The sequence below is a fragment of the Rhinolophus sinicus genome, linkage group LG12, assembly GCF_036562045.2.
Source record: "Rhinolophus sinicus isolate RSC01 linkage group LG12, ASM3656204v1, whole genome shotgun sequence".
NCBI classification, from domain to species: Eukaryota; Metazoa; Chordata; class Mammalia; order Chiroptera; family Rhinolophidae; genus Rhinolophus; species Rhinolophus sinicus.
In genome coordinates, this window is record NC_133761.1 from 6,173,970 (window position 1) to 6,201,286 (window position 27,317).

Genomic DNA, 27,317 nt, shown 5'->3' on the forward strand with positions numbered 1-27,317 from the left:
CAGCTCACCCCATCATTAGGAAGCTGTGGGGTCAAATCTGCCTGCAGCACTGAATCATGGATGCTGCTTCTGTCTTCTGAAGCCGCATGGACGTCTGTCTCCCTCCCAAAGGCAGCCTTCATCGGTGAAGACAGCTTTCAGCTCCGCTCAGCCCCACACCTGTACGTTCCCGCTTAACCATGCCCTGTGTCTCCGTGACTGGGATCCTCCCGGACGCCGTACCACCCAAGGATGGAAGCCCAAGCTGCTTTGGGCCCAGGCTCTACCTGCATTCTGAGTCTCGTCTCTCCAGCTGCCTGAACCCACACTCCAGAAGTGTGCAAACACTGGTCACCACAGCCCATCACTTCACTGCTGGCTACCCCAGGGCCACTGCCTGTGTTCACCCTGCATGTATACCCTTCTTCCTCACGTACCTACTCACGTACCTCACGGCACATCTGTAGTTCTGAGTCACACTGCCCTCAGAGCCTTTGCACAACTGCTCCCTCACCTGGAATACCTTCCCCCAGGTGTCCCCTGAAAACGCCTGGCAGAGCCTTCTAGGCTCCTTGGAGAAGCCTTTCCTGACTCCTGCAGGTCACCTCGCATCCTCTGTCCCCTGCGTTCCCACTGCCCCGGACACCTGCCCCCAGAAAGCCCTTGTCACAATGTCCTGTGTGGCTGGCATGTGGGGCTTCCCAGTCCGTGAGCGTCCTGTGTATGGCACAGCGTGTGTGCTCCAGAAAGGCCTGGAGGGCGGCAGGAAGAATACTGTGGCCAGTCAGTATTCCTGGTTTACAGCCATCGTGGGAAGAATCTGTTTGCGCCTCACTCTCTCCAAACTTTTGCGCTTCCCCTGAAGGCAAGGAGGCCAACGCGAGGTTGTTCTTATTGGCTCAAACACTCAGGCTATACAGTAACCTGAAGCAGAAAGGGGGCCGTTCCTCCCTGGGCTTTGAATCCGAGAGGCCATTCACAGGGCCACCAGGCCACCGGGGAGCATAGGCCAGGGAAATGAGCCACGGAGAAGCCACTGGGCCCCATCTCAGAGGACCGGATCAAAGGGTTTCTCCTGCAGGGACGTTATCTTCCTACGACCAGGAATGTAATCGGCTGAGAAAGGGAAAACTGAGCTGAGCTTTGTCTATTCACCTTGCATCCCTCCAAGGTCCTGGGCGAGGGCCCAGCTCCCTTCTGGTGGGGGAGGAAAGGAGGGTTCCTTCCTCTGGGAGTCGTGGGATAGTTCTGCAGACTGTAGCTGTGGGCCTGGCACAGTGTATCAGGATGGATTTTACAGAACGTTCTCAAGTGTCCCGAAATCATCCCCACTGACATTGTCGCAAGGGGTACAGTTACACCTCAGAGGCACTGCTGAGCCGGGGGTCCCAAATGCCCCCAGCCCAGCAGGGGCCGGCAGGAGTGTAGGCTGCTGAGTGGGGACCCAGGCAAACAGGAGAGCCATGACCTCATGGGAGAAGCGGCACAACTCATCTCAGAGGAGAGTTGGTTGCCAGGGAAAAACATGGAGCCAGTGCCGCCAGAGCTTTTCCTGTTTTTCTCTGCGGGAGCTAAAAATCTGAATTTTTATATAAAAATCTCTGAATTTTAAAAAAGATTGGCTCAGCTTTTTTTAAAAAAAAGTCTACACTGCAAATCAAACCAAACCCATCTGCTCTGTCAGCTGGAGGAGGGGCTGTCCGGGACTCAACTCTCGAGCCCACACTGTGCGGGCAGCAGCTGGTGTTCTAGAAATGCCCAGGCTTTGGAGTCGGCTGACCATGGTTTGAGCCCTGCACTGCTGTTTACTCAGTGCTGGGCTGGCTGACACGGGGTATACCGAGGCATGTAAAGCCTCACATTTCTCATCGGCCAAATGGGAATAATGATGCCGATCAACGGAGTTGTCACAACGTTTGCAGGATGACATCCTCAAAGCACCAAATAGCACCCAGGAAGCTCGAGAGTAGGGCTTGCTGGCCTCTGCTGCCTCCCTGCTGAGTTTCGAAGTCACCCATGTGTCAGCTGGAACGTGATGGCTGGCAGCAGATACACTTGAACACTAGCCACGCGCCCGGCAGGTTCCCAAGGAAGAACTGATTTCCGAGGGTGCCAATGCTGGGTGGGCAGAGACCAGAAAGGTGAGGGCCAGGTCACTGTGCAGAAGGAACGCAGCCAAACGCTTGATGAGACAGAACAAGGCGGGGACATCTCCTGGGCCCACACCCCACTCCCACCACCCCGCTGGCGAAACAGAAGTTTCCAGTGGAAAACCTCTGAAGGTGCAGAACACATCGTGGCTAAGAGCGTTTGTACAGGAACGTGTACTGTGACCCTAGTTTCAAACTTAAGCGGGGACCTAGTATCTGACGGGCAATACAGGAAGAGAGATGGGACGGGGACTAAAGCTCATGCAGGGCTTGCTATGAGCCCATTCAGTGCTGGGATCGTCTTCGCCAATTCCTCCAGTGCCACTTCGGGGCACCAGCGCAATCTGCAGAACTAGCTCCTCTGCTTCCCACAATCGCCCTGTCTCAGGGGTACTGCTTTATTCTCATTCATCAAAAGGGAAACTGAGGCTCAGAGAAGGTGGCTCAGGGTTGCACAGGCAGTTAGAGGCAGAGTTACGATTTGGACCCTGCTCTCTGGATCTGAGACCCCACACTACACACCAGGACACAACCCTCCAGTCCCACGACTCCATGAATGCAGACGGAAGCCATGACAGCCAAGCAACTCCTACGAGACACACTGCATAAAATGACTCTCTCAAAAGGCTCTCACTGCCGTCTCATTACTAAACAACTCCAGAATACTTACATTTGCTTATACTCTTCAGGGTTTCATATATGAAGCCACTGACCTGTCAGATAAACCTCTTTCGTTAATAGGATTTTTGCTGGTTTTGTCATTGGAGTTGTTTTCTTTCCCGGCAGCAGTGGTGACTTAGCAATGACCTCACCTTGCTTTCTTCCAATTGCCCCTCTGAGGAGCTGCCCATACTTATGAAGCGGGTAAGTGGGTTCAAAGTGTAGAGGGGAGTCTGTGGCTGCAGAACGGCATCTGGTCTCCACAGCCAGACACCCAAGTTTAGAAAACGGTTTTGGGGTTGGTACCTGTTTCTGCCGGAGATACTGGCTTTGGTTCCACGTCTCTTCTGCAGCCCATAGACTCAGACCGTGATCCCATGTCAGAATCTAGGAGAAGAAAAAGGATTGTTGTTTCCATGTTGGGCAGGTCCACAAAATGGTGATGGCGACAAGAAAATCCTCACGGTCCACAGCCAGTGCCCAGGACAAGATCTGGAAAATTCCAGGGCCATTGGTCTGCACTCTTTGGCCTCTCATGGACTATCCGCCAACAATAGTATCAGCACTATTATTGTCCTTGACATTTGAAATTGGTAACATTTGCAAAGCCCTTTCAAGTGTATGAAATATCTCCATAAACATGGTCTTTACCACAACCTGTGAAGGAAAGAAGTAAGACTTTCATTTCACTCTTAAAAAAACTGTGACTCAGCTGACATAACTTATCCCAGACCAGGAGGTGATCGAGTAGACGAATCAGAATTCGAGAAAATCAAGTAAAATGTCCAAGTTGGGAACAGGTCTTCCATGAAAGCACAGCAAGCTGCCGGAGAGAATGGGGTGTTACGGCTAGTGGGCGCTTCTGTTTAGTGTCACAGATTCCTGGGGAGAAGCAGTTCCTTATGTTTATTACCAGCTAGCACCTTATTTACCAGACATGTCTGACAACTGGGAAGCAGTGGATCTGGAACCAGTGTCTGGGCCCCACGCCCAGGACCTCCTGCCCATGCTCTGTGCTCTTTCACACTATTTCACAAGCATAGAAACAAGTCACCAGTCCTATTTTTAGGGGACTGGCGGTCGGTAAGGAGGATCATGGGAGGAGGAGGGAAGTGATACAGAGGCTGGCCTCTCACCTGGCACCTATGGCCATGACATGTAATGGTCCCTGCAGAGGCTGGAGCTCCTTGCAGGCCAAGGCTGCGCCTCACCCATCACTCTCACCCCACATTACTCAGACTCAGCCCAAATGCCTTTCACAGTCCCTCGCTCTGAGTCGACACTCCGTCAACGCTCAGTAAACGTAAAGGAGGACAAAGCAAGCAGGAAGGAGATGCCAAACACACTTATCCGAGCCTCCCATTTGGCCCCATTTTGTTCCAGGCATCCATAGTAACAGGAGTCTGTGGCACCACGCGCACCCGGGGGCCTGTCCTGTCACCCAAACCTCAGGGAGAGACACCTGTGACCGAGATCCCCTGGAGCAATGCCTCCTGCAGTCGGCAGCACCCTTAGAGCGCCGATCCTAGGAACAAGGGCAGCCTGTGGTCTGCAAACCTGATCTCCCAGGAACCAGTGCTTCCTTATTCCATCCTTTCTTGGGTTTCCACACTTTTCATTTTTCTTTCAGACTTTGGTATCTTATCTGATGAGAGTTGAGCCTTTCTATTCCACACAGAGCACAAACTTGGAAAGAAAATCTCTACCGTTTTCTCTCTGGGGAGCAGAGCGCCCTGCAAGAGGGAGGTGGGGCCAGACAGCCTCCTACCCTCGGTGTCCGGCTCACCCCCCACCGTAGAACTTACCTGTCCAGAGATAAACTTGCTGGAAACTGGCAAAGGTGTCCGGAGTTCCTTCCAGGGCTGTCAGACCTGCAAAGGAAGAGGTTTCTTTTTATGAGCTTGAGGTGTGTTTGCTCTCACTGGGGACCCCCCATGACCACAAATGCCTCAAGTCCCCCATCCTGGCTCCTCCCGGGCTTGGGAACTGTGTCTCGCATGACGTGCACCCCTAAAAGCCCCTTGGAGCTCTCTTTCTGCTTCCTGGGACACAAACAGGGCTAGTCAGACCCCAGGTGTCTTGCTCAGGGCACCAAAGGGATGATTGTGGTGGGGGGACATGAACTTGGGACAAGGAGAATCACTGTAGGACCTGGGGATTCGCTTAAAGACACGCAAAGCTCCTCAGAGACTCAAGCGCCTTGCTAATTTTCCATGGCCCTGAAGTCCCCTGAGACTCTTGCCTCACTGGCCAGTGGGGATGGGAATTGTGAGGATGGGAGTAATTTACATAAATTGTCTTCTGCTACCTTTCACATGCATCCTATTATTGGTAGTTGCCATTATTTAATTTGTTACTAATACTATAAAAATGTGGGGAAATGAAACACTATCAAGTCTGGGATGCTGACACTTGGAAGTTTGGGGACTTATTGTACCCACTCCTATGACACCAGCACAGAGCAGGGCCATCTGCTCAGTTTGTGCTGTTTTCACCATCCCTTCCTGATAACTTTGCTTGTGATGAAGGTCAGGCTAGGGGTCTTGCAACCTTATCACGAGAGAAAGTAGAGAGTTAATTTTTTAACTCTTTTTATATCCAAATCTATTTGGCATATCAACCCTTTCAATACAAAGAATAAGTAGATCTATTTTGGGGTAACATAGATGTAAAGTAAACACAACTTTCAAAATAGTTTAGGCCATGCATTTTGATTCTTGTTTAGCCTGTAAAAGTTGGAGAAATGACATCTGATCTCTAAGGTACTTTATTGCGCTCAAATCTAAGACTAAAACCAACAACCACTTTGAGACAGAGTTGGCCTTGGGATAACATCGAGCTTTAGATTACGGGTTTCCAATCACTATCAGCTCACATCCTCATTCTTGCCTCTTCCCAAGAATAATTATCCTTTAAGGGGTTCCAAGAGGAGGGTCTTCACCACTTTGCGGCCCCCATTTGTGACTTGGGTGAGTTGGTGAGCTTTTCACCTCTGGGACATCTTGATTTTGTCTGGTATGTGTGACCTGCTTTCTGTAGAGTGGAAAGGAAACTCATCCGTGCCCTCCATCGCTCAGAGAAAAGCACGTGCACCACACAGGTGCACACCGGTATCGGGATGTATTTGGGACCAGGATGCACTGCACTGTGGAAGCAACCAGCCCTTCTGATACACTCTCTGTCTATCTCAAGGCAGTGGAGCCCTGTGTCTTCCCGCCTGGAAAATATGGTGCGTCTTAACCTCATCCTTGGTGTTTATTCATTTCCACACAACCCAATGCAACGGAATTCATTGCATTAAATGAATTCAGCCTACAAATGTTGAGCATCTGGGTATCCAGGTCACCTGACAAGCCTCTACAGAGACAACTGTCCTGAGAAGCATCTTGGTACATCACAAGGAAGCCATCATGCCCTCGTGGTTTTGATTGGTAAAATGATTGCCCAGTCTCCTTAGGAACGCATAGAGAACACGAGGGAAAAGAAACGGCAATGCCCTTTATCTTCATCTTTGCCTTCCCTCTCCATGTGTCTGTCCACATTCACCTCCTCCTACGCTTGTCAACCAGTTCATGGTACCAGGGCCTTCCTGGTCACCCCCAAGTCATCCTTGCCTCTTCCCCCTGCATCAGTCTCCACATTCAACCAGGCGATTCCCAAAACCAGTCTCCAACCCGCTCCCTCTTCTGACCCTGCCCTCTCACATCGGACTCTCACTGACCCCTTGGCTCGCTCCCATCCCTCAGCCACACAGCCCCGAACAATAAACCTACCTCCAGTCCTGCAAGAGCGACCACAGATTTCAGAAGTCACTCGCCCCTGCCACTTGGGTGAGAGTCTGACCAGCCGCATGCCCCACTCTGTCTCTAAGGGACCCATCTTCCCGGTCACATCTGACGCTTGCTTTCAGGCCTCTGTGTCATGGCATGGATTGTTTTTTCTCTGCCTACAACCTTTGTCCCCTTTTACCTGGTTAACCTCTACTCAACCTTGAAGCATCGCACTCTGCACCACTTCCTTCTGGACCCTCTATCGGGTCACGTGCCCTGCCTCTGGATTTGCGCCGCACTCAACAAACACCTCCACCCTTACTTCACACTCCACAGTAATTGTTCAGCTCCTTGAATGCACTGGCGCTTCCCGATGTGGGGAACAGTGACTTATCCCTCTTGATATCCCCCACACTTAGCATAAGGCCCGCGGAGAACTGGTGTTCAGCACGTAAATGAATGCAGGGCAGAATGAATGAGGGAAACACGGTGTCAGGGACACTCGGAGCCCACCAAGTAAACACAGTCTCAGCAGCCCACGTACACCCGCTGGCCACCAAATTAGTTGTCCTCACGCAGACAGACTTCGGACACTTCATTCCATCCCCCCAAACTCCCCAGTTCAATTGAGTGAGAAGGTACATCATCCCTCCTCCTCCCCGCTAAACAATAATATTTTAAAGCAGATGGTTCTGACTGTCCAGACATCCGTTCCATTCCTTCCACGACAGCGAGGTTAGAACATCCTATTACACAAACAGGCCTCCAGACTCTGACTCCTGAGTGTTCTTTCCGTGATCAAGGCTGCAGACACACACACGTTTAGGACTATTGGGGTTTGGCATGGAGCCACTTCCGGAGGGTCAATGTGTGTTGTGTGGTCTTAATTTACTTCAGAGCACTTCTGCAGAGACCCTGTGTGCGTCTGGGTGGTGAGCGGGAACCTACCTCTGGGAGGGGGCAGGATTCTAACCTGGACGGCCCAGGGTTTAGAGCCCACCGTTTGTGGCTGCCTTCTCCTGTCTGTATCACTTCCCCGTCCTGCTGCCCCCATGCTCCACTTGTAGTTCTTTGTCTTTCCCAAATAAACTACGCTCCTGAATGCCTGTGTCAGACTCTGCTTAGTGCTAAGCATGCAGCAACACATAATCAGTGATAGCTACTGGAAAGAGCTAATGGGGTCACCCCTCTCGTAGGTACAATCAGACATCTCTACTCCACATGCCTCCAGTGACAGTGGGCATCATAGATGCCTTGTCTCCACCTAGCTCCCAGAACCCCAAGATAATGACACTCACTGATCCAAAACACATGCCTGGGAAGGGAGGACCAGCCATCAGGCTGAGCCTCACCATTGCTCAACGACACAAAGCCTTTGCGATTCGGAATAAACCCAGGAACATTTCTGCCAAAGCCGGCTTTTCCTCTCAAAGTTTAAGTCCCTACGGGCATGAGGGGACATTTAATCTGCCTGTTTTTTGTGTTTTTTCATTTGCACTTTGAGACAGTCAGAAATGAGGCACAGGCAGTCCTAGAGCTCTCAAAACCTTTTGTATTAGAAATAAGACGACCGATCCGGCCAGCGCCGGCGTGGGTGAAAACACGCACAGATGCCACTGGCAACCTGGGAGATGCAGCCCCTGACTCGACTCCTCTTTGTGGGCACATGTCCACCCCAGCACGAAGGCACAACAGAAACGGATGGACGAGCCAGCCCAACACTCCCCTCCTCGTGGCTGTTCATGCATCTCCCAGCTCGTCTCTGTACCTCACACCTGACCCCCAGCATTCCTGCCCGTTCGCCCTTTTCTCCCCATGGCCCTTTAAAATCTTGGATGAGAATATGCTGCTATCTCCAGCCCCCAATTTGGAACATCATGAATATGCCTGAGGCTGCCTGATTCCCATCAAAGGACCGCCTTCTTAAAGCTTTGCCCGCACCCCCAAAAGCACACATACGCACAGGACACCGAAAAAAACTGACAACTTCAAAAGCCATTCGGTCATCACTCGCTCTCAGTGAGACCAGACAAGGGTACATTCTTTATTTCTTGGGCGTATACCAAGCACATGCTCTGCGTTAACTATGCACTGTGGATTTATTGCCCCTAAATATACTACCCGTCTTTCTTCCAATGCTTGTTTTCGTCCTGGGCTACCTCTCAGTGTAATAGATACCACATGTTTACTATCCATCATATAAATAAGCTGTTTGATTTTATTTACCTCAGAAGGAACTAAGCGTCCTGGAATGCCACCAAATTCTGCAATATTTTTTTCCAGGCTTTGGGAAATACACACTCCACAGATATTATGTATTCTCTATGCCAAGTTTTATGCTCGATGGTGTAAATCCAAAATTAATAAGACACAGTCCAGTTCTTAAATTATAACAAAAAACAATCACAGATTTTTAAAATGATAATAATATCATCTAATATTAATACTGTGTGTCAGATGCTCTGTAAGTCTTTCACATGTGTTATCTGTAAGTGCCAAGAGAGACAAGAGGTTAAGAAGGTCCCTTCGGAGCCAGACTGCCTGGTTTCAGATCCCAGCCCTTCTGTTTAAAAGCTCCGAGACCTCACTTCTCTGTGCCTCACTTTGTGCAGCTGCAAAATGGGGATACTAATGACAGGAGTGCCCCCCCCTCAAAGCGCGGTGCTGAGGATTTGTGAGGTAGTGAAGGTCAAGGTCTTAGAGCAGTACCTGGCTCACAGTAAGTGCAGCATAAGACATTTCTGTTATTATTGTTCTTCTTTTTCCTTTCATCTTCACAACAACCCTGTGAGATGGGAACTGTCATTACGCCATTTTATAGAAAAGCCATTAGGCCTGAAGATATTTATTGACTTGTTCAAGGTCATTTGGTGTCCAGAGCTGGGATGCAACACCACAGGCAAACTCTCAGGGGGACTAGTGAGGTAAGAGGCCCAGTTTCAGGGTTCCGCCCAGTACACTGCCTAGCAGAGCAATGCCTGCAGCACGCATGGAACTCTGGGACGTAGTCCGGGAGGGCTCTTGTCACCTGGGAGGTGACATTGAATTCTCCACCATTAGAACTCAGAGAGCTGCAGTCCACTGAGAAGTAGGTCTTGGAAACTCCTCCGGGAGGCAGGACACAGTCTCTGCCAGTCCTTGGAGGACCCCCCCACAGGACACAGTCTCTGCCAGCCTTTGGAGGACCCCCCCACAGGACACAGTCTCTGCCAGCCTTTGGAGGACCCCTCCCTCCAGGACACAGTCTCTGCCAGTCCTTGGAGGACTCCCTCTAGGACACAGTCTCTGCCAGTCCTTGGAGGACCCCCCCACAGGACACAGTCTCTGCCAGCCTTTGGAGGACCCCCCCACAGGACACAGTCTCTGCCAGCCTTTGGAGGACCCCCCCACAGGACACAGTCTCTGCCAGCCTTTGGAGGACCCCCCCACAGGACACAGTCTCTGCCAGCCCTTGGAGGACCCCTCCCTCCAGGACACAGTCTCTGCCAGCCCTTGGAGGACCCCTCCCTCCAGGACACAGTCTCTGCCAGCCCTTGGAGGACCCCCCCACAGGACACAGTCTCTGCCAGCCCTTGGAGGACCCCCCCACAGGACACAGTCTCTGCCAGCCCTTGGAGGACCCCTCCCTCCAGGACACAGTCTCTGCCAGCCCTTGGAGGACCACCTCCCACGGAGACAGGAGGCCACCGAGGTCTCTGCCAGGACAGCTCCTCTGACCTCCCCTCACCCCTCCCGTCTGGCTGACACCTGCTTGCGCTTTCACCTCTCCTTCCTCAGACGATGGATTGGAACACCAGTGAGGAGTTCTGAGTTCAGATGCTGGCAGATAAATAGTGCAGGAAGGAGGCAAGACGGAGCAGGCTTCCCCCAGCCTCACACTGAAACCGCAAGAGGTGAGCTCCTGGGCCCTGCTCTTGCCATAAACGCAGACTTATCAGGTTGAAGGAATCTCCCAGGTCACCTAGCCAGTGCTTCTCAAACTCAGAGGGCCAAGCATTATCCAGACCGCTGATTAGAACAGATTCCTGGGTCTGCCCTGGGGACCTGGGCTGGGGCCTGAGAATGTGCATTCCTAATGACCTCTGGTCATGCTGAGCCTGCCACTCCCACCACACTGAGTAGTACTGGTGTGCTCAGTCCCCAGCTCAGGACAGAGCAAGGCCCACGCCTCCTGGGTGGAGACGTGCTGACAGAGGGCAGCACATTGCTGGGGGGGGGGCAGACAGACCCCAGGGGGCCACAGGTGCTAATGCCCCTCCCTATAAAATGATGGGGTGAGCGGATGACCTCAGAGGTGACCACCAGCTCTAATGCTAGGAGCGTGGAAAAGGTTGGAAGAGCTTCCAAAAGAAAGAAGGGGAAGGAGCAAGCTCAATGGTTATTTCTGTTACCTGAGCCCCGGTAGTGGGGCCCACCGTCCCTCGTACCCCTTGGGATTAGAATGGGCAGTGCAGCTGTTACCACCGAGGGGGAAACACGCCCTGGGGGCATTGGTTTGGGGGGCAGACTGCATTTTTGGCCCCAGTTCTTCACCCCTCCTTGTCATCACACATTTTGTGTGAACCTTTCAGTTGCTGCCACTAAAGCTGCAAAGTGTACGTCCCCACCCCTGGACTTTCGGTCGGGCTACGTGACCTGCATTGGCCAGTACGCTAAGACAGAGACCGTGTCAGATCCAAGACAGCCTATCAGGCCTGACCGGTTTTTCCTGTCCTCTCCTGCTTCTGCCATCAACAGGGGAAAATGTGCTCATCCAGAGGGATGCGAGTGTGACAGCTGACGCAGGGCCAGGCCATCCCAGCCAAGTCCAGACTAGCCAACTGCCAACTGGCCCCTAGATGCGTGAGTGAGTCTGGCTGAGGTCAGCAAGCTGCCAGCTGAGCCAGCCTCCCTCCAGCCAACGTGCAGCCTTGAGAGCTAAATTAATGCTCGTGGAATGCTGCTGAGATGCTATGGTGGTTTTTTAGGCAGCATTTTTGGTACAGTGTCTTTTCAGAAGAATAAATCCCTTAGGGTATGGAGAGGGCTCCTAAGAAACTAGCAGAAGATCTGGCTGGAGAAGAAAACTAATTCTGAAGGAACGTAGGCAGGAGACAGAGACTTACTCTTGAACTCCTGGCCTCCCAGACGCCATGTCACCTGGCCACTCCCCTTGTCGTAGGTCACACCAGGACATGTAGCATTCGCCTGGGCTTTCGACGGGTCCCTCCAATCTTCAACATTGCAAAGCAGGACATCGGGGGAGCTCAGCAACCCACAGATGATGGGACCTGCAGAGTCACGAGAGGGAGGAGAGGTTGATATGAAGGGGAACACACAGGGCCCCATTAGAGACTCACCTCTGTGCCCAGACAGGCTTGTGGGATGGGGATGAGGGACAATTCCTTGAGAGTGGAGAGGGACACTACAACTCAGGAGCCTGGTTTTCAATTGGGTTATTCTTCCCTGACAGTCCTACAGTTTCCTTATGGCAAATGCCCAAGAGAAGTGGCACCGCACACACATACACACACACACGGCTGCCGGTCCTTTCCTCCTTCATTAGAGCTCTCTCCATGGGTCAGCAGTGACTACATCTCCTGCATCACTGGGGTCTCATTGCCAGAGTCCTCTGTCCCCATTTTCTACACCACCCAATAGAGTGATCTTTGTGAGGCTTCAAGAATTAATGGCTGCTTTCTCTCTCTCTCTCTCTCTCTCTCTCTCTCTCTCTCTCTCTCTCTCTCTCACACACACACACACACACACACACACACACACACACACACACGAAATCAACCTTGAAGGGACTCAGGAAGGACTAGTTAGATTCAAAGTCAGGAACTATTAAAGACCAAGAGCTGTGCCACTGGCAGGGGCTACCCCATGAGGAAGTGAGCTCCTGTCCCCGGGTGTGTACAAGCAGAGACTACACGCCCACACGCCCGGGGCGTTCAGACAGAAACCTCTAACGAGGGGAGGCACTGCACTATTTGGTCTTGAATATATCTTATACTTTTGCATTTTAAAAACCTGCCTACCCTCAAGCTAAGTGAGTTTGATCGTGATTTCAGTTGGATAAATATAGGTAACTCAAAGGTTTTGGATGTCTGCAATGCACCAGGCATTATGTAAGTGCTTTAAATATATTCATCCTTGTAATTTTATTAACATTATGATTTCCACTTTAGTGATAAAAACACTGAGTCTCATATAAGTTAAGTAAATTGCCCAAATTTACTCAGATCTAGGATTAAATAATGTATATATCATTCGGATAAATAATCCTGTTAGGTAGTACAGTTGCTCAGATTCTCCTGGGGAAAAAATTATATATATATATATATATATCACCCACAAGTCTATTCTCTTTCTTCTTAATTCATGTCCAAATCCAGATACAGCTTCAAACTCCCCAAAGCAGGTGACACATGAATGTCGTCTGCCTTATGAATGTGACATTTTCTCCTCCTCCCTTCCACCGGTCACTTTTCACCTACAGCCTTTTAAAAATCAGCAACAGCATCTCTGTGCAAAAAAATTACCTTACAGGTCCTCAAACCAGGTGCTTAGACTGACAGAGGCAAGCTTTGGACGTGCTCGTTCCCGGGCACCAACCACGGAGTTTCTGACGTGACACGTTAGGGGAGGGGTGGCACTTGGAAATCAGTGTTCGTAGACAGCACCACAGGTGATTCTCTGCACAGCCAGATCCCTGACCCGCTCAGACCACCTCACCTCACAGGTGAGGGAACCGAGGCACGGAAAGGGACAATGGTTTTGCAGGTTGATGGGAAAGCCGGGTGGCTAGCAGGCAAGGGGGTGCTTCGGGAAGGCCCTCGCTGAGCACCACGGGAGCAGGGGTGCAGCAGAGGCTGCTGAGAGCTCAGAGGCAGTCTGAGCCCCTGGCTGCCCCCCTCTCACAAGCGAACACACAGAATCATTGAACTGAATAAGAGGCGGGTGTATTTTTCCTTCTGCTCTCAGACCCCGGGAGGGAAACACATGCAGCTTTCTTTTTTAGGTGCTAAAGTATCAATGAGAACTCCGTGTGTCTGAGAGGTGGGAGCCAGCTAGAGATTAGAAGTCACTTTGCCGACCACACTGTCAGCTTCGATTACACTGCCATGAACCTCGGGCCCCTCAGGAATCCCTCTGAACCCCACTTCCAAGTAGCCTTCATTGAAATGTAGGTCTGGAAGCCTCAGGAATCTCCACTAATAATTATCAGTGGAAACAAAGCCATGGAGGGGTTGGAGGTTGGAGGAGGCTGGAGTGTTGCTGGGATGCAGGGGCGAGGGGAGGAGCAGGAATCTACCAGAAAGTTAAGTGACTTTCCAGACTGCAGGAGGAGGACGGAGCAGGATTCTGTTCCTGGTTGTCAGCAGGTCCCGCCAAAGCCTTATAAGTGAAAACTCCAGGTCTGCCTATTGGAGAAGCCTGGGAAAACCATGTGCCTGGTGTTTTGTGTCTGTCTCGAAGAGCACTTAACTTGCAGCGCGGAGAGGTGGCTGTTCGACTCAACAGAAATCACAGGCCACAGCTGACACTTGGAGGGAAAAGCCAGCACGGCACTAGCCAGCAATGGCATGGAAACAAGGGTTTGTGGGTTTCCTGTTCCATGGAACAAAATAGTTCTTCCATATATGATCCTAAGGAAGATGAAGGCAACCTTTCCAACCTGAAAAACCATATGGTCTGGTGAGTAATGAAGCATCGGGCAAACTGCGGTGTCCTCAGGAAAGATGCTTAGTTCACAGACAGCAGAAGGCTTCCTGGATGCGAATCGCAGTGTCCCCGAGTATGGGTGCACAGGAAGACATACTACACACATGTGCGAGTGTACACGTGCCTGTCTGTGTGTATAGCATCTATCTATGTGTGCATGTATGTATATATTGCTTCTCCAAACACCAACATGAATGCACGTCAGATAATCACAGGGCATTAAACCTACAAGGAGTTTTAGCATCCAGGCTCCTGCCCTACCACTCGGACAAAAGCTTCTCATCGCAGCCACCGCTGCCCGCTGGGAGCTGACCCCAGCAGTCACCTTGTTTGAACGCTCAGCAGCATTCAGGACTGTTGACAGCTTCCTCCGTCTTCCCACCCTCTCCACTCTGGTTTCTGTGAAGCAACACCCCCGTGGGTCCTCCCCTCCTCCCTGTGTAGCTGCCCGCTCTACGTCTTCTTCGAAGATTCTCTACCTGTTTATAGGTGTTCACAAGGGATCGGCCCAGAACCCCCTCTATCTTCTCACCCTGTACTTTCTTCCTAGGAAATCCTATCCATACCCTCACCTCTGATACCACCTCAGTGCCAGTAATTCCCACAGTCCTATCTCATGCCAGACTTCCCCTCTGAGCTCTGGATTTCTGTGTCCAAAAGCTTCGCCTACCACATCTTGTGACTATCTTAAAGGCAATGCAAAGATAGCGTACCCCAAATGGACTCGTGACCTTCCCAAATGTCCCTCTTCCGTCACCAAGTCTGACATCTGATATCTTCCATTGTTCACTGTACCAGCAAACTATCCAGCCAGGTGAACAAGCTAGCGAGCCAAGAATGAGCTGGCACCTCCCTCTTCCTCGGCCCCTGCATCCAAAGTCTTGCTGATTTTGCCTCCTAACGATATCTAGAACCTTCCCCCTTTCCCCTTCGCCACTGCTATCGCCCCAGCCCCAGCCCCCTCTCTCATACCGGGACTGGTAGGGTAGCTCCTAACTCATGTCTCTGCATCTGCTCTAACTCCCTATCCATTACTTTCTGTGCACTTAAGCCAAAGCGTTTCAACATTCAAATCTGATCATGACACTCTTTTGCTTAAAACTTTCAACAGCTTCTCGTCATTCTTAGAATAAAAATAACCTTTAGTGTAACCTACGAGGCTCTCCATGGTCCAGCCCCTGCCTCTCCCTCCTGCCCCTTCTCACACCAGGGCCCACCTTCCCACCCAGCTCTCCGTACACCAGTGACCACAGCTTCCTCACATCGTCTCTTCTGTGTCATGCACCCTCTTACCACAGGACCTTTGCATATGCCATTTCCTCTGTCTAGAATCATCTTCCCTCTTTTCTTCACTTAGTTAAAACTTACACATTGCTCAACATTGAGGGGAGCCTTAATTTATCTCCCTAAATAGGGCAAAACATCTATTATATGTTTTCAAAATCATATTTACCCTTTATTCAGAGCCTAGCAATGAACAATTATCCTCTTTTCTCTCTGGACCTGGTTGGAAGGAGGTGGGGGCAGGGAGTAGAGCACAGGGCCTTGTACATGACACATCTAATTCTAACACCTAGCACATTGGACTGGACATACGTGGTGGTCAGCTAAAGTGTGTTACTGACTGGAAGTGAAGTCATAACGAGATATGTAAAGCGACTTCAATTATTTTTAATCTTCAGAATTCTCCACAAGTGAATGCAACCAGTCCCACAGATGGCTGCTGTCAACTCCCTGTGTTACTAAATTCACAGCATACCAGGGGCCATATCCATGTCGAGCTTTACGTGCCCAGTATCTTTATGATAAAAGTCAAGTAGGAATTGCCATTTTCTCTGTCTTGTGGACAAGGGAACTGTAACTTAATTTCAGCAACTTGTCCAAAATCGCACAGCGAGAAAGTGACAGAGCAGTGACCAGAGCCCAGGTCTGTCTGACACAAAAGTCCCTTCTCAAACACTAGGCTACACAGCCAAGTACATGGATTTGTGTCTCTCCCACTGTTGAGAGACAACAGAAAATTCCAGTCGTATGGATCGCAGGACCTGGCATCCAGTAGTCACTCAATGGATAATCATTGAATGAATGGCCACGGGACATGAGGATGAACTAACATTTTCTGACCAACGTGGCCAGCCCAGGCTTCCGGGGTGGCAGTCAGGAGCTGTCAAAGACACACCTGGGCTCAAGCCTCAGCGCTTTCACTTTGCAAGCTGTGTGACTACGGTTTAAATTCTCTGAGCCTGAGTTTCTCAGTGTGTAAGACGGAGCTCGCAGCGCCTCTCCTGAAGACAGCAGTAAGGAAAACGATGAGCGTTACACCGTGAAGTGGCTGGCGGTGTGAGGCTGAAAGGGTCCCGGTTGGTCCCTCACTGTGTGTACGTGAATGTCACCTTCTTCGTGGGTGTGGTCACCTCATGTGTGCAATGTCCCACGGCCATCTCCACGCTGTGCATCCTGGCTTCTGTGACCCTACATGCTGCCCGACCTTTGTAGACCGTGGGCTGTCATTTATGTTACCTCCTTGCAGTTGCGCGAGGATGAAGCCATCGCAGCACGAGTCGCGGTCACATGCAAGAAAGCAGAAGAGGTGAACCTCCTTCAGATCAGCTCCCGTGGCTGAGAACACGACGGGGTTGTACATTCCAGAGAGTGTGTTTTGGAAACCAGTTTGTTCGAACATTTTCTGACTTGTTGTGGCGAATTCTTGGCCTGGGGAAAAGGCAGAAAAAAAATTTTTTTTTTAAAGATTTCAAAACAATGCTGGGTCGAGCAGAGTTTGCTGGCCGTACGCCAGTGGACCCTCTGATTGTGCTAGGGGTAGTGTGCGGCCCGAGATGAGATGCTGTCTGTGCCACGAAACTTCTGGATATGCCTCTGCATGTGGAGCGTGGAACCCACCCCTGCCATGGTCCCAAACCCCAGACCTGGACGATCGCTCCTGATACCTGTGAGGGTCTAAAGGGGATATGTGGCGAGATGGCGGTTGTTATTATTTTTATTATTACCAGCAATCATTTACTGAGCTCCAACTATACACACAGACACCACGCCACATGCTCTACCTACACGACGTCACTGCATCTCACTGCCCTGAGAGTTACGTTTGGCTCCCTCCGCTATCACGTGTGTTTTTATAACACAAAGTGGTTCAAACACGTGGTGGGAGGGAAGCCAGGCCACTGTAACGCTGAAGTCGCATCGGTTGAGCTACAGTTTTCCCCAGCATATCACGGTCTTGCGCTGTGCAACAGCAGGTGAATACAGAACAGAGGGAAACAGTAGGATGCAGCAAGGTGCAGAGAAATGGGACTGGACACGGTGGCCATCGGCCCGCCTTCTTCCTCTTGCTTTTCAACAACTGCCATTTGGTCTTCTCTTTGTGCATCTGGCTCTTGTCTGTTTATACCTCAGGGGTGGCAACCCGCCCCTTCACCCGCCCCCATCAAGCTACCTGCCCTTTACATTTCCTGTAGCATTTCAAAACAATATGTCTTGGTTTTGAAACTGGATTTCAAATGGGATCGTTACTGCTCTTGTCGGTCCCCAGGTTAGAAATGCCGTGGCTCAGGGTCTGCCCGTCCCTGAGTCTAGGTTGCCCACAAGCCCTGTCACTCTTAGACTATCCTTTTACAAATACGAGACTTGCTCAGGGATAGGTATGTAGTCTGGTTCCCCCAGCAGCTCGGTTCCCTGGAGCCATTCTCCGCAGTCCAGTGCAGTAGTCACCAGCCTTATGAGACTATTCAAATATCAATTTCAGTTCATCAATGTTCATGTCGCCATAGGCAAATTCCAAGTGCTAGTGGTCACGCGTGGCTACTGCCCATCATTTTGGACTGCAGCGAGTTTTAGACCATTTCCATCACTGCCACAAGTTCCCCCAGACAGTGCTGCCCGGGATGGCAGAGCCAGGTCTCAGCTCACCTGGGCATCGTTCACACAGCCCCTCACGGGTGACCAGTGGCCCTGAGACCCTCACACGTGGGCTCCTGTCAGCCTCCAGGTCCCCGCGCTAACTCTCCCTCCTGGAAATCCCTCCCCTGACCACCCTGAAGGAGCTCATGCCTATTCTTCTTTTCACTCTTTAATTGTGATAAAATATACCCAACGTAAGATGTTCCATTGTAACTAGTTTTACACATACAGTTGAGTGGCATTAAATACACTCACATTGTTGTGCCACCCTCCCCACCATCCACCTCCAGACCTTCTTCATCCCAAGCTGAAACTCCGCACCCACCAGACACCAACTTTCATCTCCCTCTTTGCCCCTAGGGAGCTGCATTCTATCCTCTGTCTCTGTGAGTGTGACTGTCCCACAGCCCAGTATGTCTTGTCCCACTGTCCTGTCTCATACCCATCGAAGCACTTATCAGCCTCTGAAATGACCTTATTGCTAGATCAATTCCTTTATCCATCAGTGATTCTGTCTGGTTTGTTCACAGCCATCCCCATGGTGCCTGCCGAGGTGTGTATCATACGTGGTGCTCAGTAAATACTTATGGGACGTGCCAGTGCTGAGCAAAACACACAGTGGTCAAGCTCCGGATGCCGGAGCAGGTCCGGGAGGGCTTTTAGAGTCGGGGAGGTCGTGGCCTTAAGTCCCGGGTCCCATCCTGACGTAGTGGCAAGAGGCTTCCTATTTCTAGACCTCGTCTGTGAAATGAGGGCTTGGGGTAGACAGTCTCCAAGGAACCTTCAGGCACTGCTTTCCTTTGAGTCTGAGAAATGACATGGCTCCTCCCCCACGCTCCAGGCTGCAGACGTGTAGTGGGTGTAGACAGATGGTGGTACGGACGGCAGATTAAGCTGCCCCATCTTCCGGGTCTCATGAGCTCAGGCATGTGAAGAGATGTGCTTGACTGCCTCCTAGGTGCCACAGAATGTACTGGAGACTTTCAGAAACCGTGTCCTTTCCCCCTCAGCTGGGACATTGTATTCCCATTTTACAGAAAGTAGAATTAAGAAGTCATTCCGGTCCCGAGTGGGGAGGTATGTGTGAAACCAGATCCCACTCATTCCAACCTCCTATCTCTCTCCACTATACCAGGATCCAGAAAGGCTGGGTCTGTGTATTTTCTGCTAAAAATATTTAAGAAAAAAAAAAGAAAGAAAAAAAGAAAAGCAAAACACAGTTCTGCCCTTGATTAGTTTGGCAGCAAGGAAGCTTCACAATTTCCCTTGTATTCTTCCCCCGAAGTATAAACTTTCAGGAGAGGAAGAAGGAAAAAACAAACAAAAAAAATACAGTTGCTTTTTTTTTTTTTTTAAATGAGGTAACAGGCCAAGGTATGGTTCTAAAGAACATTTCTGGGAGGGGCACTTGTTTAAGTTTTGCTTTTTAGAAAATAATCTCTGTGCTCTGTTATTCTTAAAATAGATGGTAAATATAATCGGAATAAACACTGGGGCTGAAATTCCAGTAACTCTGGCCGTAGATCAGAGCGCTGGAGCTCTGCCACGCTCCACGCTCCCAGGAGAAACCGCCTCCAACACAGGACGGAGGCAGTAGGCGAAAGGACTAGGGACACGAAACACAAACGCTTGTCCCTGCTGAGACCCTACCGAGGTCAGATGAGGCTTTGGGCCTTGGGGGTGGCATTGTCCCCACTTGCTGCCAGCTGTTCACAGCACAAGTCTGAAGCTGCTGGGAGCCAGGCCACCTGCCTTGAGTTACGGACCTAAGAGAATGACACGCCTGCCACCCTCATTCCTACTTCCAAATCCCCACCCATTCCCCGCGGGCTGTTTTCTGGTCCCCAGCCTTAGCTTCCAGTCATCAGGACACTTTGAGTGAGAATGACATTTTAGCGTGGAAACCTCCTGCACTTGTTATTTCCACATGCCACACACGGTTCTAAAAGTATCGTATGTGTCACCTCGTTACTTGTGGCTCCTAGTTTACTGGTGAGAAAGCATTAAAGCCTAGAACGCCAAGGAACTTGCCCAGATCACACAGCTGGCGTGTGACGGAGCTGGGGCAACCCAGGCAGGTGTCGCCAGTGCCCTCACCCTCATCACGTGAAGTGAGGGCCCCAAAGAGCAGTGGTGAGGGCGGTATCCCAGCTCACGGGCAGAGCCAAGCTGTGGCCCAGGGCTCACGGCCCCCGCTCAGCTCACACCGCTCTTGGCCCAGACTGAGAGGAGGCGGGAGGTGAGCAGGACCAGGCAGGCTGCACAGGCCATCGGATTCTGAGAGAGACCAGCTGCGTCTCCCACACGTAGGGCAATTCAGACACACTGAGGTTCAAAGCCAGCTCCCAATTCACTCCCGTGTTTATCCGAAAAAAAGACCTGGCCAGGCAACCAGCTCGAATGTGCCTTTTGAAACAAAAATTGATATAAGACCCGGTCTTACAGTAAAATAAGACTGGGTCTTATATATCATATTATATCATATCATATCATGCCAGGTATAATATAATATAATACCATAACATAAGACTGGGTCTTATATTAATTGTTGCTCCAAAAGACGCATTAGAGCTGATTGTCTGGCTAGGTCTTATTTTCGGGGAAACACGGTAGCAGTATGACTTTGGGCAACTCTCAATCTCGCTCAGCCTCAGTTTCCTCACCTGTAAAATGAGGATTATGAGCCTCTCTTTGCCTTCCTTCAAGAAATTCTGTAAGGGTGGTATGAAAGGATTTATGGGCAAGTGAACTGTAAACTGTGAAATGTGACTCACTTCTGCTACTCAAAGCGAGGTCCGGGGACCAGCAGCTGTGGCATTCCTGAGAGGTTATCGGGAAGGTGCAATCTTGGCCCTACCCTTATATGTTGCCTCAGAATGTGCATTTTTACAAGCCCTGCAGGTAACACACCTGCACATAGCAGCTGGAAGAGGTCCTGAGCGTGGGGTGACGACAGAGGACGTGCTTGGAGGTTTGGGCTGGTTGTGAGAAGGTCTGACCCCTTCCAGGGAGGGTGGAGAGGAAAGGGAGGAGAGGAGAATGAAGCTCCACGGGTGGAAGGGCCCAGGAGGGGCAGCTGCAGGGATCCCAGAGCCCAGATGCTGCCACATCACAGGCAGCCTGACGGGCTTGCGTGGGGCGCAGAGTCTGGACTCTGCTGGGCTCTGCCCATGGCCTTTGCGTTTGCTCTACACCTTAGTTCCTCAGCTGCAGAATGAGTCTCCCAATCCTTCCGGGACTGTGCTGAGAACCAAACACGACGACATGACGGACCCAGCGGAGGGAGGCTGAGCTCAGTGCGTGGAGGGGGCGGGGCGCAGTTTGGCTCCTCCCCGAATGCACACTGCTGATTGGCCAAGTTCAGCACTGAGGCCCCGCCCGAGGCATCCAGCTGGACCAACTTACCCTTTTTCAAATAAACAGCCGGAGGGTCTTGGTCCCTGGCCCTCACTTTCACCTGGCACCAAAGACTCACAAAGCCGGTAGCCTTCGAGTTCCCCAGCGTGTCCTGATCCTGGAAATGGAAGGGGGCTGCATTATCATCCCATGAGCGTTGATTCAATTCAACAAGCATTTATCAGCCTCTAACCATGGCTAGACACTGGGGTTGCAAAGATGAAAAAGAGAAGATCGGGGCTCGTTGGTCAGTCCCACTCTGCTGGAGCACACAGACATGGAAGCAGTAAATGCCAGCCCAGTGTCAGCTGCAATGACGCATGCATTTCAAGAGGAGGTATTTACAGAAGCAGGAGCGATTAACTCTACTGAGAAAGAGGAGCTAGTTTCCCAGAGGAAGTGAATCTGGGTGGGGTGCTGATGTCTGAGTAAGAGTTCAGAGCGTAGAAACCAGAGAAGGGGAATTTTAAGTAGAGGAAACAGCAGAAATGGAGACAGGGACTCCTAGGGAGTTTTGAGAACTAGGTCCGGGGGTTCTCTGGGACTGTCAGTAGGAGATGAGGAGAGGTGGGAGAAGAGAGAGAGGCGGGAGCCAGCTTTCCGAAGACTTGTCGGCACATAGCTTGTATCCAGTGAGAGTCAGGAGAAGGTCCTCGGAAATGAAGAGGTCAGACCTGCGAAGACCTGGCCATTCTCACGTAACTCTGACCTCTCTATTTCCAGCATTCTTACTGTGTGGGTGTGGGAGGATAAATCTAGTTTTATCGATTTGTGTTTTGTTCCCAGTAGTTTGCCCTCTCCCCACCCCCACCCCCCAAAGTTGCCCAAGTTTGAGTCTCCTGGCTGGAAGATTGGGGAGGGCAGAAGGTAACATAGAGCTATTAATGGCGATTGTTCTCCTTGTTTTTTAGAAAACCTGAACTCACTGAAGGGATGCTGGCCTGGGGAAAGAAGAAGCACCTTTGAGAGTGAAAGATTCCTGCCGACCTCAGGAGGGTTTGAGTTGCGGGTTCCAGAATACAGGAGCCCCAGCTCCTTCTGTGGTCAGGCCCGGGCGGGGGTAAGGCAAGGTTCAGCTAGATGATACACCTGGGGTGCCAGACCCAAAGTGTGGGGCTCCTGCCATGGCAGCGTCCACTCCACAAGCCACGCCTGTTCCAGAAACAGCAGCACCAAGAAGCCTGAGGGCAGCATGCGGACTGTGGGGTTAGCCCGCGGCTGTGTGGCTCCAACACTCCTGATCAATGACCAGCACCCCGACCCTGGGCTCCAGAAGGGAGCCTTAAAATCGTTGAGATAGGATTTCCTGCACACCTGATGTGTGGATTACGATATTATTAATAACAGCAGTGGTGGTAACTATGATATTGTCACTGAGCCTTTGCTCGGCAGAGAAACCATCCTGTGAGCTTTTCTACACATGACTTCACTCGATCCTCACAACCATCCTGTGATGTGGGGGCCGTTCTTCCCCAAAGACCACAGACAGGGGCTCTGAGGAAGCAAGGGGCAAAGCAGTGGGGCTGGGACTTGAAGCCGGGCCGCTGGCTCCGGAGCCACATTCTTGGCAACCCTCCCTGCGAGAGGCCGTCTCTCGTGGGCTGAGGAGCTGCAGGGACAGCTCATTCCTTTTTTATTTTATTTTTTAAAGACAAAATGCTGTGATTCTTGTAGACTAAAATCCATACATACTACACAAGAAGCTGTCAGTTGTCAGGATCAAATGATCAATAATCGGTCTGCTCAGAGAAATGCCACGTACTTTGTAAGCGCTCAGTAAACGTCACCTATTTTCGTTATCATATTCGTTCTGTGAGGTGGTTCTGATCCTTTAGGGAAAGAAGGAGTAGAATTTCTTTAAATCAGGGATTCCCAATGACTTGACAGTTGCCTAGGGAGCCACTGTCCCTGAGAGCTGTGATCTCAGACCCCTCGACCACAAAGGACCTGAGGGACGTCTGGGCACAAGTGTCCTGTTAGCAGAATCACTCGGCATGGACCAGCCAAGATGAGGCAACAGCATCTGGAAGCCCCAGGTAACAAATAAGCCGAGCTGGTCTGCACTGTCTGACGGCAGGAGGTGACAATAGGGCCATGTGCTCAGTCCGGACGTTAGTGACAGTGAGTTCTTACTCAGTGTCACCAGCCTACTAGCCTCTCTTCCCTGTCCCACCTACAACCCTCCTGTCCCCTGATATATCTTAAGGCAGGTCTGGATCATGACAGTGAAAACAAGAACGTCCATTGTCATCCTCCCCCTGATGGAGCTCAGTGGAGCTAACACCTCCTTCACCGTCCACTGTGTGTCTTGTCTTAGCTTCTCGCATCCTCACCGGAAGCCTGTGGGTGAAAGACTCCATGTTACAGATGAGGAGACTGAGGTTAAGGACCCTGCATGTAGTCCAATGGCCCCAAAGTGGCGGGCTGAGATTCAATCCAAGACCCCTCCTGCCTCTTTAGATCCAGCCCTAAAATTCAGGGTCCACCCTGCACGCTCCTTCGGAGATGTCGCTTACAAATACACACTCAGGTGTAAGCACAGGTACACGGATCAAAGGCATGCAAAGCACCACTACTGGTGATGTCGCAAAGCTGCTAACCAATCTACACGTCCCTAACAAAGGGATAAATCATCCACCTCCATAGACCGGACTGGGATGCTGCCTCCAAAAAGAACAAGGGTTATTATGAAGATACAGAAAGTAAAACATTAGGTAAGAGAACACAAGGGAGAAGAATGATGTATTATAAAATATTAGCATGTAAACCAACAAAAAAATGATGCTTATAAACACACGGAAATTTTCTGGATGGGTCCATAAGGAGCTAGAGGGTAAAAACGGAGATTTGTATGTGTTTAGCAGTTAGGAAATTAGGAGACAGGAGAATGGCTTTCATTGTGAACCCTTCTGTCCTAGTTCACGATAACAACAGAATTGCCAATAGTCTACCAGCTTGACTACAAGAAACAGCAATCATGGGGTTCTAACCACATGAATAATAGTTAATACTTAACTTTTTTTCTTTTTAAACCCTAATCGTATTTTACTTCTATGATGGAAAAAAATTCCGGGCTCCGGGACTCAGAGGGACAGTTAGTCTCAAGGCTCTAGACAATGACCCGTGGTACCCAGCACCCCAGCTGCCCAACGAGATGGTGGGGGGTAGGGGGAGAGCTCATTGACGAAATTCTCTTCTGACTCCTGTGCCAGGAAATGATACTGCTCAGAGGGATGGCCCCCTTACGCCAGTTTCATCCTGAGCCAGCGCTGGTTTATTGCAGTTTCAATTTCCTCAAGGCTCATCACTTGGAAGAAATGGAGGCGACATGGAATGAGCTGTTGACAATCTCATTCCGTCACCTGATCAGCTTGGTGTCAATTCAATCAGAGTGTGTCTGACAGAACAGACACGAGGCGGAAATGCCATGCGGCTGCCATGACTCACCTGACCAGAAGGTGTGCAGGCGATGTTGTCACTTGTCCAAGCATAGAAATCACATGAGACTTCCGACCCCGCCGTGGACACTGTCAGGAAGCTACAGGCCTGATCCAATGCACAGTCTGCAAGCAGCAGGGGACAGTCACACACCTGTCTCTGCCAGGGGATGCTGAGGACAGATGGGAACATCCCCCCAGCCCGCGCCCCCAACACGTGCACACACACACACGTGCTCACCTGCACCATGGGACAACAAAGATGATTCATGAATGATTGCAGGGTTATGAGATAATCCTTGTACAGATACAGTATGTTCGGTAAACGAAAGCTGTTGTTACGCCTCTCTGGGCTCACTATTAAAACAGGTTTACCTCCTAACCTGGACAAATAGCCCTACAAGGAACTAGCATCCTTCATCCCCGCTCTCTCACCTTCAGTGTAGCAATGCCCTTGCCACACAGAAGCACTATGAAGTCGCAAGCGATATTATGAGGAGTTAAATGTACATTTGGGAGATCGACTGACTACAGTGTTTCTGAGAAAGTATATTTTTTCATGACAGTTTTAGTGGTTCTATTTGATTCGCCTGCTCAGATCAGTAGAGCTTCCTTCCACACCCGTCTCCAGGGGCCCGTCTCCCCACCACCCTTTACCTGCCAAGCACTGCATCAGTCGGGGTTCAGAACCAGGGACCCTGGACCTGACGCCCACAGCCACGTCGGTACTGAAGACCACCGTAGATTCTGGAGCCTTCTCAAATTTCTGCATCACTGAGAGAAAATTAAAAACTTAGGAAATCTGACTGTGAAGGGTAGGACCCAAAAAGAGTGCTAGCTCAACGAGTCACCTCCTGTTCACAGCCCGCGGTCACACAAGTGTCCCAAGGAGAGAATTCCCTTCTCAGGTAGTCCCAGCATGCTACCTCGAATGTAACCCTGAGAGCTACGACGTACCATGCCACCCTTTTTCTACCTCGTTGTCAGGAAGTAAGGAGGAAATTCAGCATTATGTTAGTCCTTACAACTTATTGTACTTTCTCATTCATACTTATTTTCTATCTCAGTTGATATTTCCCTGTTCTTCTCTTTGAGTGCTAATTAGATCCTGTAATTATTTTAGTGAAAATCTTCTTTCCAGATAGCAACTGGACTTCTTTCTGGAAAGAGGTAAGGTATTTTTAAGATGACAAATAAAACATGTGCTTACGGGTTCATGTAATTCTGAAAATGTGTCACGCGGCTCAGGCACTTTTGTGCCACTCTTTGCTTACGTGATATATTAGCATCTGTTTTTCTAGCTACCATCAACACACCTGAGCTTCTGTCTGCTAGAGCTAACGTAGTCTCATGCTCACAGAACTAAACAAGGGAGGAAAAAGAAAGACAATTTCTCAAAGCTACAGGTCTTGGAACTCACTCTGTACCAAGCAAAAATCATCGTGGGAAACTCTCCAGGAATATTTATTGTCACAAGCCAAAAGGCCCGAGGGGGTCAATATTTTGCCAAAAAGGCAAGTCCCAAAGCACATGAGCACTACTTTTTTACAGACCTAAGCATGTACCTGAGCACTTGTTGTCACACACATCTATTGCTTTATGAAAGAGACTTGTGTCTAGGTTGGTTTTCACTATGCTAATAAATTCAAGGTCATCCAAAGCAATCTTTTTGCAGCTTTCATAGTAAAGGCAGAAAAAAAACAGTTTATTCCTTTTGACATCAAGTTGGGAGAGGGGAGTATTAATACAATAGAAATGAACAGGCTTTAAGCCTTCATCAAAATTTTTGATGTAGAAAAGAATCCTCATTTTACCAAGTGGTCCTTCCACATTGATCACTGAAGTTGCCAAGTTCATGTACTCAGCCCATACTCGACCCTTCTGCTCTCATCTCCTTCTCTCTCTTTTTTTATTTTATTTTTTATATTCCTTGTTATCATGTTTGTGAGACTGCAAGCTCCAGTCCAGCAAACACCATGCTATATGCAGCCCAGTGCCCCTATGGCTTCAATGGCGTAAACCAGACGCTCACAACATCCTAGGAGACTAAACAAAATTTGAAAGGTCTTTCAGTTTCCAAGTAAAGTCTTCCCAGTAACCTAAAATGCAGTGAATGTAGTATTTCAGTTAGAAAATCTGTTAGTTTTGGAAAAGGGACACCTTGGTTGATAGAGACCTTCACGTTGTAGCACTCTATGAAGAAGCGGATGGCCAACAGAACAGAAACAATCCATGAACTGAGTTGCCAGTGATTCCGTGGAATGCTGAGTTAGCCAGCAAATCCATATATTCTGTTATAT

The 27,317-nt window shown here is 50.2% G+C and overlaps 1 protein-coding gene across 1 annotated transcript in view; it reads right to left on the reverse strand.

Moving 5' to 3' along the window:
- Nucleotides 1-21,872, reverse strand: part of LOC109443560 (thyroglobulin) — a 158,227-nt gene extending 136,355 nt beyond the window's left edge. Inside the window, exons 1-5 of the mRNA XM_019724102.2 lie at nt 21,590-21,872; nt 16,787-16,978; nt 11,665-11,829; nt 4,595-4,660; nt 3,096-3,176 (exon numbers count right to left, since the gene is read on the reverse strand). Coding sequence (XP_019579661.2) covers nt 3,096-3,176; nt 4,595-4,660; nt 11,665-11,829; nt 16,787-16,978; nt 21,590-21,758 — 673 coding nt within the window. The 5' untranslated portion in view covers nt 21,759-21,872. The remainder of the gene's footprint in view (nt 1-3,095; nt 3,177-4,594; nt 4,661-11,664; nt 11,830-16,786; nt 16,979-21,589) is intronic.
- Nucleotides 21,873-27,317: the final 5,445 nt, after the last annotated feature.